Below are 16,361 nucleotides of genomic sequence, written 5' to 3'. Positions count from 1 at the left end.
ATGGATAAACTGGCCCTGTGTGTGTGTGTGAGGGTGTCTTTGTGTTTGTGCGTTAACCTCGCGATGGACTGGCACCTAACCAGGTGTTGTTCCAGCCTTGCCCCCTTCTGATTGCTTCAGTTGCACTGTAACCCTATGCTGCAAAAGTGGGTTAGAAAGATGGAGGAGAGTGGGAGCATGCACAGATTACAGCACACTGTCACACCCACCACACGACAAACCACCCAGATTGGTACCCGAGTGTAGCTGTGCAATGGGTGACAAATCAGCGCCACACTGGAACAATGTGAGGTTTTTTACGGTGGCTGGAGTGCCAATCCTGCCACCAACCCCCAAATTTTCCCTGTAAATTGGAGGACCTGCTTGCAAGGCTGGATGCAGATTAATGTCCTACCCAGGATGAAGCCATTGCAGGTTAATTGCCTTACTCAGGGGCCCAACAGAGTGGAGTCACTTCTGGCATTTATGGGATTCAAACTGGCAACCTTTTTGATTGCTGGCGCAGATCTCTAGCCTCAGAACCTTCACTTTGCCTATTAGGAAGATGGATGGATGGAATATACACAATGGAAAAAATGAAAGAATAAGAAAAAGATCACAAAAAAATGAAACTACACTTAAGAGCAGCATTGAGACTGGCTAAAATGTGATAGTTCCATTTTTAAAATATTGATGTCATTGGAATCCACAAAAGCACAGTAATAATCACATGAAATCCCCAACAGCACTAAGTGCATTCAATGACCTGCTTGTTTTCTCAGACTTTATAGAACTCGGGGCATTCCCTTGATGGAAATGGAAAGGTGGCCCTGCCTCCTGAGGAACCAAAGTAAAGAAAACATAGACACTGTTATGATTGGTACATTTCATTAATTTTTGTGGCTTTATTGGAGACCCTTTTGGGCATCTCGGCAACTAATCAGGAGTGTCTGAAGACAAGGAATTAGATTGTGATAAATATTTTATTCTATATCATTTCCTGAGGAAGCCATGCATTTTTACAATCCTTTAGCAATGGCATCTTGAATTCAATGCATTGTGCCATGTTCAGATTTTTTCATAGACTGTTGCAGAATTCCTTGGGGCAGGGCGACCCCATAAATGGTCACATGAATGCACTGTTTAGGTGTCCGTGTTTGGATTCTCTCAACCATTTTTGCGCAAATTTTTGTTATTGTTTTTTCTTACAGCTTTTGAACTTTCCATTTGTCCTTCAACTTTGACTTTGAGTCTTAGTTGATGTTTCTGGCTTAAACTTTGTACCTCACTTCATCTCCAGACCCTAAATTAAGTTTTTCCCTGCAGTGGAAGGACAAACAGATAGAAACTAAATAATACACAAAACTAATAAAAAGCACAGAATAATGGAAATAATTATATACTAGCCAACCCGTGGCGTAGCATACACCGCACAATCACGCCACTTTTTTAATGATTTTTAAGCACAGGGAAAAAAATGAACATTTGAAAAATCCGTAATTTAATAAACCACCAAGAAAAGTAACATTGCAACAATGCACACTACGAACCAACATACAATCATCGTTCAGTACGCACTGCCTGCTCATGTGCCCGCCATCAACTCCTCACCTGAGTCGCTTTCGTCTCTGTACAGTCCACATGCACCTCTGAGCCACGTTGACTTATCATTGTTCTTTGTGGTTCTGGCTGCTTTTCTATATATAATCCAAGAAGTCACCCGACAGAGGTAGTAGCAAGGGGGGGTGTGTACAAAGGGCAGGGACTTAATCAGTGCGAGCGTATGACCCGCTCTTACTGGGAATTCCTCGTTCGTGGGGAACAATTGCAAGCCCTGGTCTCCAGCACGAATGGGGTTCAATGGCTTACCCACGTCTCCTGACGCCGGGTAAACACACGTTGATCCATTCAGTGTAGTGTGCGTGCAGCACCGGACATCCAAGGGCATCACAGACCTGTTAATGCTCAATCTCACGTGGCTGAAAGCCACTTGTTTCCCTAAGAAGTTGGACGCTGACCGCTGTTGGGTTGCGTAACTATTTAGCAGGCGGGAGTCTCATTCATTTTCTGAATTAACCAGACAAATCGCTCCAGCCAATTAAGAACGGCCATGCACCACCACCCACAGAATTGAGAAAGAGCTATCAATCTGTCCATCCTTTCCGTGTCCAGTCCGGGTGAGGTTTCCCGTGTACTATAGGCCTGGAAAATTCATCAACTAACAGTACAAGCCTGTACAGTAATGAGTAAAGCGGACTACAATCATTACGAAACAACTTCTTCGTTACTTATCATTTGTTCTTCATACACTGCTGACACAAACTCGCGCCCGTTTCATCTTACATTGTCGAAACGGGCTCTTTGTCTAGTATATATATATATATATATATATATATACTGTATACAGTGGTGTGAAAAACTATTTGCCCCCTTCCTGATTTCTTATTCTTTTGCATGTTTGTCACACAAAATGTTTCTGATCATCAAACACATTTAACCATTAGTCAAATATAACACAAGTAAACACAAAATGCAGTTTGTAAATGGTGGTTTTTATTATTTAGGGAGAAAAAAAAATCCAAACCTACATGGCCCTGTGTGAAAAAGTAATTGCCCCCTGAACCTAATAACTGCTTGGGCCACCCTTAGCAGCAATAACTGCAATCAAGCGTTTGCGATAACTTGCAATGAGTCTTTTACAGCGCTCTGGAGGAATTTTGGCCCACTCATCTTTGCAAAATTGTTGTAATTTAACTTTATTTGAAGGTTTTCTAGCATGAACCGCCTTTTTAAGGTCATGCCATAGCATCTCAATTGGATTCAGGTCAGGACTTTGACTAGGCCACTCCAAAGTCTTCATTTTGTTTTTCTTCAGCCATTCAGAGGTGGATTTGCTGGTGTGTTTTGGGTCATTGTCCTGTTGCAGCACCCAAGATCGCTTCAGCTTGAGTTGACGAACAGATGGCCGGACATTCTCCTTCAGGATTTTTTGGTAGACAGTAGAATTCATGGTTCCATCTATCACAGCAAGCCTTCCAGGTCCTGAAGCAGCAAAACAACCCCAGACCATCACACTACCACCACCATATTTTACTGTTGGTATGATGTTCTTTTTCTGAAATGCTGTGTTCCTTTTACGCCAGATGTAACGGGACATTTGCCTTCCAAAAAGTTCAACTTTTGACTCATCACTCCACAAGGTATTTTCCCAAAAGTCTTGGCAATCATTGAGATGTTTCTTAGCAACATTGAGACGAGCCCTAATGTTCTTTTTGCTTAACAGTGGTTTGCGTCTTGGAAATCTGCCATGCAGGCCGTTTTTTGCCCAGTCTCTTTCTTATGGTGGAGTCGTGAACACTGACCTTAATTGAGGCAAGTGAGGCCTGCAGTTCTTTAGACGTTGTCCTGGGGTCTTTTGTGACCTCTCGGATGAGTTGTCTCTGCGCTCTTGGGGTAATTTTGGTCGGCCGGCCACTCCTGGGAAGGTTCACCACTGTTCCATGTTTTTGCCATTTGTGGATAATGGCTCTCACTGTGGTTCGCTGGAGTCCCAAAGCTTTAGAAATGGCTTTATAACCTTTACCAGACTGATAGATCTCAATTACTTCTGCTCTCATTTGTTCCTGAATTTCTTTGGATCTTGGCATGATGTCTAGCTTTTGAGGTGCTTTTGGTCTACTTCTCTGTGTCAGGCAGCACCTATTTAAGTGATTTCTTGATTGAAACAGGTGTGACAGTAATCAGGCCTGGGGGTGGCTACGGAAATTGAACTCAGGTGTGATACACCACAGTTAGGTTATTTTTTAACAAGGGGGCAATTACTTTTTCACACAGGGCCATGTAGGTTTGGATTTTTTTTCTCCCTAAATAATAAACACCATCATTTAAAAACTGCATTTTGTGTTTACTTGTGTTACATTTGACTAATGGTTAAATGTGTTTGATGATCAGAAACATTTTGTGTGACAAACATGCAAAAGAATAAGAAATCAGGAAGGGGGCAAATAGTTTTTCACACCACTGTATATACTGTGGTGGGCTGGTGCCCTGCCCGGGGTTTGTTTCCTGCCTTGTGCCCTGTGTTGGCTGGGATTGTGGGATTGGCTCCAGCAGACCCCCGTGACCCAGTAGTTAGGATATAGCGGGTTGGATAATGGATGGATTATATATATATATATATATATATATATATATATGTATATACAGTATATATATATATATATATATATATATATATATATATATATATATTTATATGTATATACAGTATATAAATATATATGAAGATATGAAATAAAAAAGGAGTTTGAACATCAGCCAGGGGTGGAACCCCAGCTAAAACTTAACACAGATCCTCAATGAACACCATCTTCCAGGGGCTTCTGCATCTTTATAGTGTTGAAGAAGAAGGGGCGGGGCTGTGTAAGTGAAAACAAGGTCAGTCGTCATGTGACGGGTGAGCTTCCGAACTGTGGGTTGGAAAGGAAACAGCGCCACCACTCTTGTCAGGGAGGTATTGCCTAACTTTTCAGGGCCTTGAAGATGTCTCCCTAAGTGCTCGCGCTTGAGAGCCTGAAAAATTCAAAAAGGAGAGGGGAACCGTAAAAAAACTCACCATAACAAAACAGAGTGCCTTATAGGTAAAGAGTTTATTGAAATGAAAAAAATCATCAACAATACAGAAGCAAATGGAAGCAAGAGGTAAATCATCAAGTATCATCTAATAAAACCAAGTCTAAAAACTTAAAAGCAAATTGTTAAGCAGTGAGAAAATAGTCAAAACAAAATAGCAAAATGTCCCACTCCACTAAGGCTCAACATGGAACATGGACATGGAACAAATATAAAGAACTAATAAATACAATGCATAATCAACATAATAAAAAAATGCAAAATAATTAACTAGCAAAACAATATTCACAAAGAAATAATAAAGCAGAATAAAGAAAACAAAAACATGTTTAATGGCATACATTTAAAAATATTATTAAAATAATAATAAAATACAAAGACAAAAAGTCAGAATTAGGATAAGTCGCCCTAATTCAGGGTGGTCATAAGAAATGTAACGATTAACTTCATGAGGTGGATATTATCAAAGATGAGACAAAATAGCCAAAAAAGATTTGGAGCAGCCTCACGTAAAATTGATCCTGGCTGCAAAAATGATTGATTTTTGTGTACAAGTTGTCACAAAAAAAACAGATGCAAGAGTCATAACAAGGTTTGAGGCAGTCACCCGTATAATATTTCCTGGCTGCAAAAGAATAAATTGTTCACACTGATGTGCTCAGTACGGAGTCCAAAACAGAACTGATGAGTTAGGGATTTAAAGGCCAGTAAGGAAAGTGAGGTCATTCAGGTCAGGAGCAGAAGGGTCCTCTTCCATAGGCTCGGACCCGGACGTGACATCATCAAAAGGGCCGGAACAGGAAGGCTCTTTGTTTATAGGTTCCACACCGGAAGTGACGTCATCAAGGCCAGGCAGAATTTCCCCTGAACGGTCTGCAGGAAAATGAGTTAAAAAGTCAGTGCACTCCGCCACCCCCTGGTCTGGCGTGTAAATTACTCTCATTTAGACCCTTTAGCTGCCTCCCATGCGCACGTGTGTAACAAAGTATGTGCAGATTGGAGTCCAAAACAGATCTAACTGTTGAGGTTGAGATGGTGGGCTTTTAAAGTGCGGCAGAGGAAGTGAGGTGATTATGACCGGAACCGGAAGTGATGTCACCAGGCTCATGACTGGAAAATGGCATCATGGAGGCCAGGCGGAATTCCTCGTAATGGGTCAGCAGTGGAAAAAGAGAAAGGATCAGTGCACCTCGCCACCCCCTGGTCAGGCGTGGAATTTCCTTTCCTTCCAGGCCTTTAGCTGCCTCCCATGCGCACGTGTGTGACAACATACTGTGCATAATAAACAAGAACACTTGTGTCAAAAACTGCATTGGAAATAATAAAATGTGTGCTTCAATTTCAATGTCTAAAGTCTAAATACAGGTATTTGTCAACTTACGACCATGTTTGGCCCAAATGGACCATTGCACGTATTCAAACCTGATCATATGTATAGTACTGTATAGCAAGTTTTTTAAGTCATCTTGTATGTTTTCATTCTCAGAACATTGCGTAGAATTTCTATCATTTTGTAAATTATTTTTTTTATTTTATTATTTAGTTTCCCATGAGACGTGGAATGGTTATAAGACGCATAGATCGCAAGGCGACAGCTATGTGTTTTCTCGATTGTCACAGAAATTTGAGATTTTTCACCCTCTAATTGAGGTTGATAAGGGGGCTAGATCTTTAGCAAAGCGTCAAAAATGAAAAATAACATCATATTCATAATCACTGACCTTAAAATAGTCTAAAACGATACCCCACATGCCAGTGATTGAAATTTGTCATTTTCTGGGAGGGCTAAGACCACTGGAAAAGAATGGTTCAACAACCTAAAAATAGCCGATGTTAATGATGAAAAGGAGTCACTTATCCCGTTATGGGGTGAACCCCTGAGGTTGGTTGATGTGGTATGCACAACTTCAGGTCCTTCTGATCATTTTTGCTTATTGGTTTACACTTTATCAGAAGAGTGTAATTTCCTGCACTGAATTGGTCCAAAATGAGGGGGTTTTGGGTCTAATGGATTTAAAAATAGATGTTGTGGTGAGATGTACAGTTTATCTTATGTGGGGTTTTTCTTGTACCGCTGAGAATGTGATTCATTCATTATTAAGCATTCATTATTAAGCATTCATTAGGTAATTCTTAAAACAGAAATGGGACCCAGAGCCTCCTTACCTTCTAATGATGTTTCTCCTCTGCGCCAGTCAGATTCCAGGTTAACTGAGTGTCGCCTTCCTCTTTCAGATGCAGTTCTTGTTCCCACTCCTTTCTACGGGATGATTAAAAAGCACTTTATTCTGTACAACAATGTCAAGTTGGTCTACGCTCATCTTACGAGTGAGGTATGTGCATGGAGTGGAATTCAAACAAATTTTACAACAAATTGTTGGTTTATAGTGTTGAAGCAGGCTGACACGACAGGGGCACCCTCAGCCCCAAAGAAGGCACTCAGAGACTTCAGAACAGACAGCAGAATTAAGCTTTATTGTATGGCGTGCATGCAGACTCGTCTCAGGTGGAATAATGAGCAAACAACTAAAAGAAACTTATGCATTTATTACAATTCTTTTTACGCAAGTCACCTGACTCCTAATATTCCATTGCTCTAGTCCCGCCTCTAATTGATCCCACCAATAATTCTTAGTTAAGGGGGTGTCAGACCCCACTCTGTCTATCTTATCTGTTTGATAAGGGCTATTCTTGCTTGCTACCATTATTTACAGCCAAATAGTTCACTCTAAGCGAGAGGCCCATCTTTCTCCTCTCCTGCACGTCTAACCTTTGGCTTAATAAAATAAAATGAATATTAAAATTAAAATGTTTATTAGCAATTTTTAAAATAATTTTTTATTTAATATTTATTTAAATTAATAATAATTTTAATAATAATTTAATATGTTTTAAATATTTTAATAATTTTTAAATATAATTTAATATTATTAAAATTTTTATTTATATTAAAATTAATTAATATTAAAATCACGGATTGTCCATAACGAACACCATGTTCAAGCATAGGGGTGTTCATATGTGCACTTGGCACCAGGACACCCTAGGCCTCAGTTCGATGATCGACTTTGTGGTCGTGTCGTCGTACTTGCGGCCACATGTCTTGGACACTCGGGTGAAGAGAGGGGCGGAGCTGTCAACTGATCACCACCTGGTGGTGAGTTGACTTCGATGGTGGGGGAGGATGTCGGTCAGGCCTGGTAGGCCCAAACGTGTTGTGAGGGTCTGCTGGGAACGTCTGGCAGAGCCCCCTGTCAGAAGTAGCTTCAACTCCCACCTCCGGCAGAACTTCGACCACATCCCAAGGGAGGTGGGGGACATTGAGTCCGAATGGGCCATGTTCCGTGCCTCTATTGTTGAGGCAGCTGACCGGAGCTGTGGCCGTAAGGTGGTCGGTGCCTGTCGTGGCGGCAATCCCCGAACCCATTGGTGGACACCGGCAGTGAAGGATGCCGTCAAGCTGAAGAAGGAGTCCTACAGGACCCTTTTGTCCTGTGGGACCCTGGAGGCAGCTGATAGGTACCGGCAGGCCAAGCGGAATGTGGCTTTGGTAGTTGCTGAGGCAAAAACTCGGGCGTGGGAGGAGTTTGGGGAGGCCATGGAGAATGACTTTCAGACGGCTTCGAGGAGATTCTGGTCCACCGTCCGGTGTCTCAGGAGGGGGAAGCAGTGCAGTGTCAACACTGTATATGGTGGGGATGGTGCGCTGCTGACCTCGCCTCGGGACGTTGTGGGTCGGTGGGGGGAGTACTTCGAAGACCTCCTCAATCCCACTAACATGCCTTCCAATGAGGAAGCAGAGCCTGGGGACTCAGAGGTGGGCTCCCCCATCTCTGGGACTGAGGTCACCGAGGTGGTCAAAAAACTCCTTGGTGGCAGGGCCCCGGGGGTGGATGAGATACGCCCGGAGTTCCTCAAGGCTCTGGATGTTGTAGGACTGTCTTGGTTGACACGCCTCTGCAACATCGCATGGACATAAGGGACAGTGCCTCTGGATTGGCAGACCGGGGTGGTGGTCCCCCTCTTTAAGAAGGGGGATCGGAGGGTGTGTTCCAACTACAGAGGGATCACACTCCTCAGCCTCCCTGGAAAAGTCTATTCAGGGGTCCTGGAGAGGAGGGTCTGTCGGATAGTCGAGCATCGGATTCAGGAGGAACAATGTGGTTTTTGTCCTGGTCGCGGAACAGTGGACCAGCTCTATACCCTGTGAGACTTGCCCGGACACCATCAGACCGACACTGCATCTTTATGCAAAAACCTTTTATTGTCGTCCACACAACTCAAGTTTAATCACAGTCCCGCACAACTCACAGTGCTCTAGCCCCAGTCTCCCTTCTCCTGGGCCTTTTCTCGCCTTGTCCCTGGGCCACCTCTATTCTCTCTCCAGGAGCTTCGTCCTGCTCCTGCTCCCGACTCCAGCTCATTGATAGGAGGGAGGCGGCCCCATTTATAGTCACCTGGATGTGCTCCAGGTGGTTCCCGGCAATCTTTCCTTGACACGCCCCTGTGTGGCGGACGTGCCGGCTGTCTTTCCGGAAGCACTCCGGGTGTCTCTCTTTCCTTCTTCCCCCCAGCCCTTCCTAGTGTGGCGGAAGTGCTGAGGTCCCAAGTCCTCCAGGCATGAGGACGCTCCCTGGCGGTCCGGAGGAGGCATGAGCCCTCCTCCTGTCCTTCTGGGCGTCCCGGCTGGGTACCACCCCCAGCCGCGTGCCACAACCCTTAGCAGGGTCCTGGAGGGTGCATGGGAGTTTGCCCAACCAGTCTACATGTGTTTTGTGGACTTGGAAAAGGCATTCGACCGTGTCCCTCGGGGAATCCTGTGGGGGGTACTCCAAGAGTATGGGGAACCGGCCCCCCTGATAAGGGCTGTTCGGTCCCTGTACGATCGGTGCCAGAGCTTGGTCCGCATTGCCGGCAGTAAGTCGAACCCATTTCCAGTGAGAGTTGGACTCCGCCAGGGCTGCCCTTTGTCATTGATTCTGTTCATAACTTTTATGGACAGAATTTCTAGGCGCAGCCAGGGCGTTGAGGGGGTCCGGTTTGGTGGGCTCAGGATTGGGTCACTGCTTTTTGCAGATGATGTTGTCCTGTTTGCTTCATCAGGCCGTGATCTTCAGCTCTCTCTGGATCGGTTCGCAGCCGAGTGTGAAGCGGCTGGGATGAGAATCAGCACCTCCAAATCCGAGACCATGGTCCTCAGCCGGAAAAGGGTGGAGTGCCCTCTCAGGGTTGGTAGTGAGATCCTGCCCCAAGTGGAGGAGTTCAAGTATCTTGGGTCTTGTTCACGAGTGAGGGAAGAATGGATCGTGAGATCGACAGGCGGATCGGTGCGGCATCCGCAGTAATGCGGGGCGCTGCATCGGTCTGTCGTGGTGAAAAAGGAGCTGAGCCGCAAGGCGAAGCTCTCAATTTACCAGTCGATCTATGTTCCTACCCTCACCTATGGTCATGAGCTATGGGTAGTGACCGAAAGAACGAGATCGCGAATACAAGCGGCTGAAATGGGTTTCCTCCGCAGGGTGTCTGGGCTCTCCCTTAAAGATAGGGTGAGAAGCTCAGTCATCCGGGAGGGGCTCAGATTAGAGCCGCTGCTCCTCCGCATCGAGAGGAGTCAGATGAGGTGGCTCGAGCATCTGATCAGGATGCCTCCTGGACGCCTCCCTGGTGAGGTGTTCCGGGCACGTCTAACCGGGAGGAGGCCCCGGGGAAGACCCGGGACACGCTGGAGGGACTATGTCTCTCGACTGGCCTGGGAACGCCTTGGGATTCTCCCGGAAGAGCTAGAAGAAGTGGCCGGGGAGAGGGAAGTCTGGGCATCTCTGCTCAAGCTGCTGCCCCCGCGACCCGACCTCGGATAAGCGGGAGACAATGGATGGATGGATGGATGAATATTAAAATTAAAATTAATACAATTTGGTGGTTTCTAGCTCATACAGAAAAATAAAAAAATATGTAGGCAAAAATATTTTTAATTCTCTTACATCTTATCCATCCTAACTGAGAGGCAGCAGCGCTACCACTACGCCACCGTGCCACCCTCGTACATCTTAATGCTTAGTAAAATATAGTGTCTGCTTTTTTCATGTGCTTATAATACTTTTCTAATACATAGAGATTACCAATTTTAAGAGTACAATTTTCTATAATAGGCTTCTCTTTCCCTGTAGTGGTGTTCTTAGATAGTGGTGGTCTCTGCTCAAGCTGCTGCCCCCACGACCCGACCTCGGATAAGCAGAAGAGGATGGATGGATAGATGGATGAATGGAATAATTAGCCATTTTCATCATTTTCTTTTCTTCCTCTTCATCTTTTCCCACTGCTATGTGGGGTTGTATAGGGTTCGACATAATTTTTAAAGCTGGATTCCTTTCCTGACCCCAGTTATCCGGGAATTGAGACCTATACATCAGTTTCCTGAACACACTTAGCCCACGGCTACATCCACATCTGTCGGTCCGGGTGAGCTCCATGCTCCCAGCCACTTTTGGGAGCCTCTTGGACCCGAACCATTGATAGTCATGGACTGAGATGAGACGGGCAAATGGGGACACACACACACTTTCATCAAGGAGTAGGTGTAACGGTGTTAAGTGCTTTCATTAAAAACCTTCTCAAACAAAGTGTCCAAAAAGTGCAGTGCAGCAAATCTATAAATAAATAAATAAATAATCCATAAAATCCAATCTGTCAGTCAATCATTTTCTAACCCACGTAGTCCTCAACAGAGTCACGGAGGTCTGCTGGAGCCTGTCCCAGGTGGCATAGGACACAAGGCAGGAGCAAACCCTGGACAGGGCACCAGTCCATCGCAGAGCACACATGGCCAATTTAGGATCGCCAGTTCACGTCACCTGCATGTCTTTGGACTGTGGGAGGAAACTGGAACACCGGGAGGAAACCAACACAGACACAGGGAGAACACGCAAACTCCATGCAGGGAGGACTCAAGATGTGAACCTCGGTTTTCTTACTGCAAGGGAGAAGCACTGCGCTACCGTGCCGCCCCCATGGTCCAATCTCGTCAGCTGAATGAATTAAAAGGCATTCCTTCTATTCAGGTATATGGAAAATTTCAGTAAGAATCGTCATAAATAAATATTTGATTATTTATTCTGATCTTTCAAGATTATCACCTAATTCAGTTCCGTTTTTCATGATCTTCTGATGTCCATTTCTCTCCTCTAAGCCATCAAGTTCATTTTGCTATTCATTCATTCAATAATTCGTCATTTCCGGAACCCCTGAACTCAATTTACAGTCCCAGGGTGCTCAGCAAACTGAAAGTTGATTCATGGCTGTTGCTCAACATGTAGGTAATCATGTTTTTCTTTAATGACCGTTGCATATCTTGCTTAGTCAGTGTAGCCTTCATTGACGCAGTGACCTGCGGTGAGGTTCATGGCTGGTGACTCCTTCAGAGTTGGATTTACAAATATATGAACCCAAAAGAGTAGCTTATTCACTATTCATTTGGTAGCATGCACATCGACTATGGGTTATGTTTCATATCTCATCAACAATCTTTACACACACACAGGTAAGAAAGAACGTTACATTTATAGCGGCGAAAGAGAGCGGAGAGCGCGCATTTGCTCCTTCCCTCCATATTTTCTAAATTTGCCGTTGCAATTCCACAATTCATACTCATTCAATACAAATGAAAGTATAGAGTGGTGTACAAAAAAAACCAGATTTCAATTTTGACCTTAATTTAAATATTTGGTTGTTTTTAAAAGCTTTTAATTCTGATGCATTAATCAATTTTAATATAGAACTGTCCAACAAAAGGATAACAAGAAAAACAAAAGAATATTTTATTTAAGGCCTAAATTTAGTTTTTAAATATTGGATTGTTTTTTCTTCTTAGTCTGATCCCATTTTTTTCAAAATTGAAAACCGTTTATGGTCTTACCTTTATTTGTAAATGAAGTCCATGTGCTTATCCTTCTCCACAAAAATCTCCGTCACTTTCTTGTAAAAGTCTTCCTTCTTTTCCTTTAGTTTTAAAAATCTTAATCTTCCATTTTGGCAGTCAGTTGGAACAAAAAATAAAAGTAAACGGTCCGCTACAGTGCACTTAACTTTCTGATATCACAAACTTATTTGCGCCTCTGTGTAGAAGAACAGCAGCAATGAGTACCTGTTGGGCTCACATGAGCCCCCTTCAGGGTGGCACGGTACAGCAAGACTAAATATATCACACGCATTCATTAAAGATATTAGCCAGACTGTGGAAAGTCAGGGTGTATAATAAAGCCTTGTTCATGTGTGACTTTCTTCCTTATCTTGGGCAGGATGCCTTTCTGTATCCTTGGGGCCTCCCGTCCGGGTAAGGGATCTTCCCGACTTCCTGCTGGGATGCCTGTCCATCCCATATGCCTCCTACACTGTCCTTTTCTAAAAGCCCAGTGCATTGGTCTTTTAACTGGCGGCTCCTCTGTTTATCCAATACAAGCCTTTCAGCAGAGGAGTCGTCCTACTGACAGACACAGCTGACCTTCCACAGGTCCAGGGGCCTCATGCATAATGCCATGTGTAGAATTCACACTTTAACATGGCGTAAGTACAAAAGCAGAAATGTTCGTACACACAAAAAAATCCAGATGCATAAATCTGTGCATTCGCCAACTTCCACGTTCTTCCGCTACATAAATCCTGGTCAGCATGAAAAGTAACGCACGTGCACGCGCCTTCTGTCCCAACCTAACTCCTCCCAGAATTAAGCCTCTTTGAATATGCAAATCAATATAAATAGCCCTTAAGCTCAGCCTTCTGTAAAAAGACAATGGCAAAAGCACGGGGGAAAATAGAAAATTTCAGCGAATACCAAGTGGAGGCAAAGAAAAACGTACTATTTGTTGGTTTAAACAATGGTATAATCAACAAAAGGAAGTTGGGAAGTTGATCGAGTGACATAGCGTATCAGAGAAACTCAAGTTCACAAAGTTGCAGAGTGCCTGAAATAAAAAAGAAGTTGTCATATATGAAAGTCGCCGTGAAAAGGCGATTCGTAGCCCACCTTCTGAGTGTCATATGAAAGCTTATTAGGGCATAGAGAAAAAAAAAATACGGACACAGTGAGAAAAAAGTGCGAAATGTCAACTTTAATCTTGGAATTTCCATTTTAAACACGTAGTTTATTTTGTCATTAAAATAGAACATCATAAGCATCATCTTAAAATTGTTTGATTTACTAGTTTCTCAATCCCATTGTAACTAAACTAGCATGTTAAATGCTTTGTTTTGCATTTGATCTTCTATGTGCTCTATGTGTGTGAATCACTATGTGCTTCCGGGCTTTCTCTTCCTTCGACAGTACACAGAATCCATTACATTCGTGATACTGTATTACAGCTCTCTGAAAAATTAAAATACTGTGATGTATACGGGATATCATTTTCATGATGACAGGAGTTAAAGCGTGTTATTAAACATGGGAACACGGTGGTGTAGTGATTGTTCATGTCTCACGCAAGATGCTTGCTGCGCCATGTGCGACCTTCGATGAAATACTTTATTACAGAAGTACTGTCTCTTTCAAATATACTAACCCCCAATTCCTGTCCTTCCTTTTCTTTCTCCAAATACCCAATCACCACACCATCAGCTCTATAATAGACGTTAAACCATCTGTAAGCTTAGAACTCTGATTCTTCAAAACTTTTAAGGAACATCGAAATATCTTCATAGTACGTGTTTAATTATTCTATCCATCTCTCCTTCCAGTGTCGCGTCAGCACCAGCAAGAATACAGCACGAGGCAGGAACAATCCGTGAACGGAGCTCCAGATCCTTGCTAGAGCTGCGCCACCGTGTCCTCACATGTTTAATTATTAACAATACAGATTATTTAAATGAAGTTAAAGTTTTATCTGTATAATATAATAAACATATTTTGCTGCATTTCATCTTAAAAATGATATCATCATCATATGTAAATACGTGCTTTATAAAGTGGCTCAGGTTGTGTGTATCGTAAGTTTACAGTGAGGTCATTGTACTTATAACTACAAATAGTTCTACAAGGAGCACTTGATGGACTGATTGAGTGCGTTTAGAGTTCTTGGGATGAAACTGTTTCTGAACTGCGAGGTCCGTACAGGAAAGGCTCTGAAGCGTTTGTTGTATGAGAGTAGTTCAAATAGGCAGCATGGCTGAGGCAACATGTGCTTGATGCTGTATCCCGATAATTCTCTTTCTGATCAGCTGCTGTACAGCTGTGATTCACACTCAGATACAGTGATATAAATACTCCGAGTGGTGCAGTGAGAGTAATAAGGAAAAAAATGATCCGCTGTGGCAACACCTAATGGGAGCAGCTGAAAGAAGAAAAAGAAGGTGTAGTGAGAGTAACGCTAAAGCAGCTATGGTATTTGGAATAGTTTGGCCATTCTGTGGACCATTATATTGTTACAGGTTAATTACAATCAGATGCCTTAAACTAATAAACAATATGCGGTTAATTTCAGTGTATATGATAAAGCCGCATCAGGGATGTGGATCTAAAAAAGAAAGGGAAACCACACAGGAACAGTAGCACTGCTTTGACGCTGGGTGCCGCCAGTTTACAAATCCGAGCGGAGAACTTGCGTACGTCAGGGTTGGAGCTACCATGAAAATGTGCATGGCTTTACGCCAAGTTTAGGTTTTATATATCGCGATTTGAGCGTGGAAACGTTAGTACGCAACATTTTTGTACGTACGCACCATTTATACATGAGGCCCCTGGTCACTGCCATCCCATGGCTATGGTAAGGCTCCCTCTTCGGACCTAGGCTCTGGTCTCCAAAGGCCATGGTGCAAACAATGTGGCTCTCAGTCCAATCCTTGGACTCCCGCTGCCTTCCTGGGCTTCTGCAGCCACCTGGCCACTCCAGTTCCCCCAAGTTGCTCAGCTGGAACGATCCCGCTACAGCAGCCCCCTGGTGTGGGCCATCCGCTCCTTTCCAGGGGCTCTCCACACCACTGCCTGTGCTCTTGCACCGGCTCCTTCCACCTCCTGCCTTCTCCTCTCTCTTTCTCCCTTTGACCTCTGTCCTCTTCTTTCCTTGCACCCACGCTTCCCTTTTAAAACAGGGACGTGGTAGAGCTGTGGCAATCAGCAGCTCCCGGCGTCAGTTAGGGTCTCGGGCGATCCTGTACCTGTGCAATAAGTGCAGGGCGACTTCGAACAGGAACGACTCTCGCCACATTACCATGCCTCCACCTGAAGACGCGAATCTGGCGATTATTTATTTAAAAGACGCCAATCAGCCACCCACCTCACTTTAACACAAGCCGACGCTTTTATCCAAAGTGACTTACAAAAGAGGTCAACATAATCCAGTTAACATCAGTCGGTGGGGGGGCTGTTTGGGAACAAGTGTTACAGGACAATAGGACAAAACTAATCATCGCAAGTGAGGAGCTCAGAACAAAATCTCAGCAAGTTACAATTTCCAGATTTCCAAAACTTAATAGACCGTAATTCACCAAACAAGAAAAACGCTTCTTGAACACATTGAGGGAGTCAGAGTTTCGAATGGAGGTGGGCAGCTCATTCCACCAGACAGGAGCTACACATGAAAAGAGTCTGGACTTTGATATGATACCACGCAGAGGTGGCATCACCAGACACCGCTCAACAGAAGACCTGAGTGGTTGAGAAGGAGCACAGGACCACACAACTGTCTCCATATATAAAGATGCCAACCCACTGATCAAGGATTTGAACTTAACACGATTTCAGGAAGCCAGTGTAGTGATCTGAA

The 16,361-nt window shown here is 43.9% G+C and overlaps 2 protein-coding genes across 4 annotated transcripts in view; one reads left to right on the top strand and one right to left on the bottom strand.

The window, feature by feature from the left end:
* LOC127526518 (uncharacterized) overlaps positions 1 to 16,361 on the bottom strand; it is a 499,994-nt gene that overhangs the window by 56,165 nt on the left and 427,468 nt on the right. The window lies entirely within an intron of this gene.
* Positions 1 to 16,361, top strand: part of LOC114645667 (1-aminocyclopropane-1-carboxylate synthase-like protein 1) — a 201,453-nt gene that overhangs the window by 82,361 nt on the left and 102,731 nt on the right. For all 3 annotated transcript variants that reach the window (XM_028793495.2, XM_028793494.2, XM_051923617.1), the window contains exon 7: positions 6,847 to 6,944. In XM_028793495.2, coding sequence (XP_028649328.1) covers positions 6,847 to 6,944 — 98 coding nt within the window. The remainder of the gene's footprint in view (positions 1 to 6,846; positions 6,945 to 16,361) is intronic.

The sequence above is a fragment of the Erpetoichthys calabaricus genome, chromosome 2 (assembly GCF_900747795.2).
Source record: "Erpetoichthys calabaricus chromosome 2, fErpCal1.3, whole genome shotgun sequence".
Classification (NCBI taxonomy): domain Eukaryota; kingdom Metazoa; phylum Chordata; class Cladistia; order Polypteriformes; family Polypteridae; genus Erpetoichthys; species Erpetoichthys calabaricus.
This window is presented reverse-complemented; position numbering and strand designations above follow the sequence as displayed.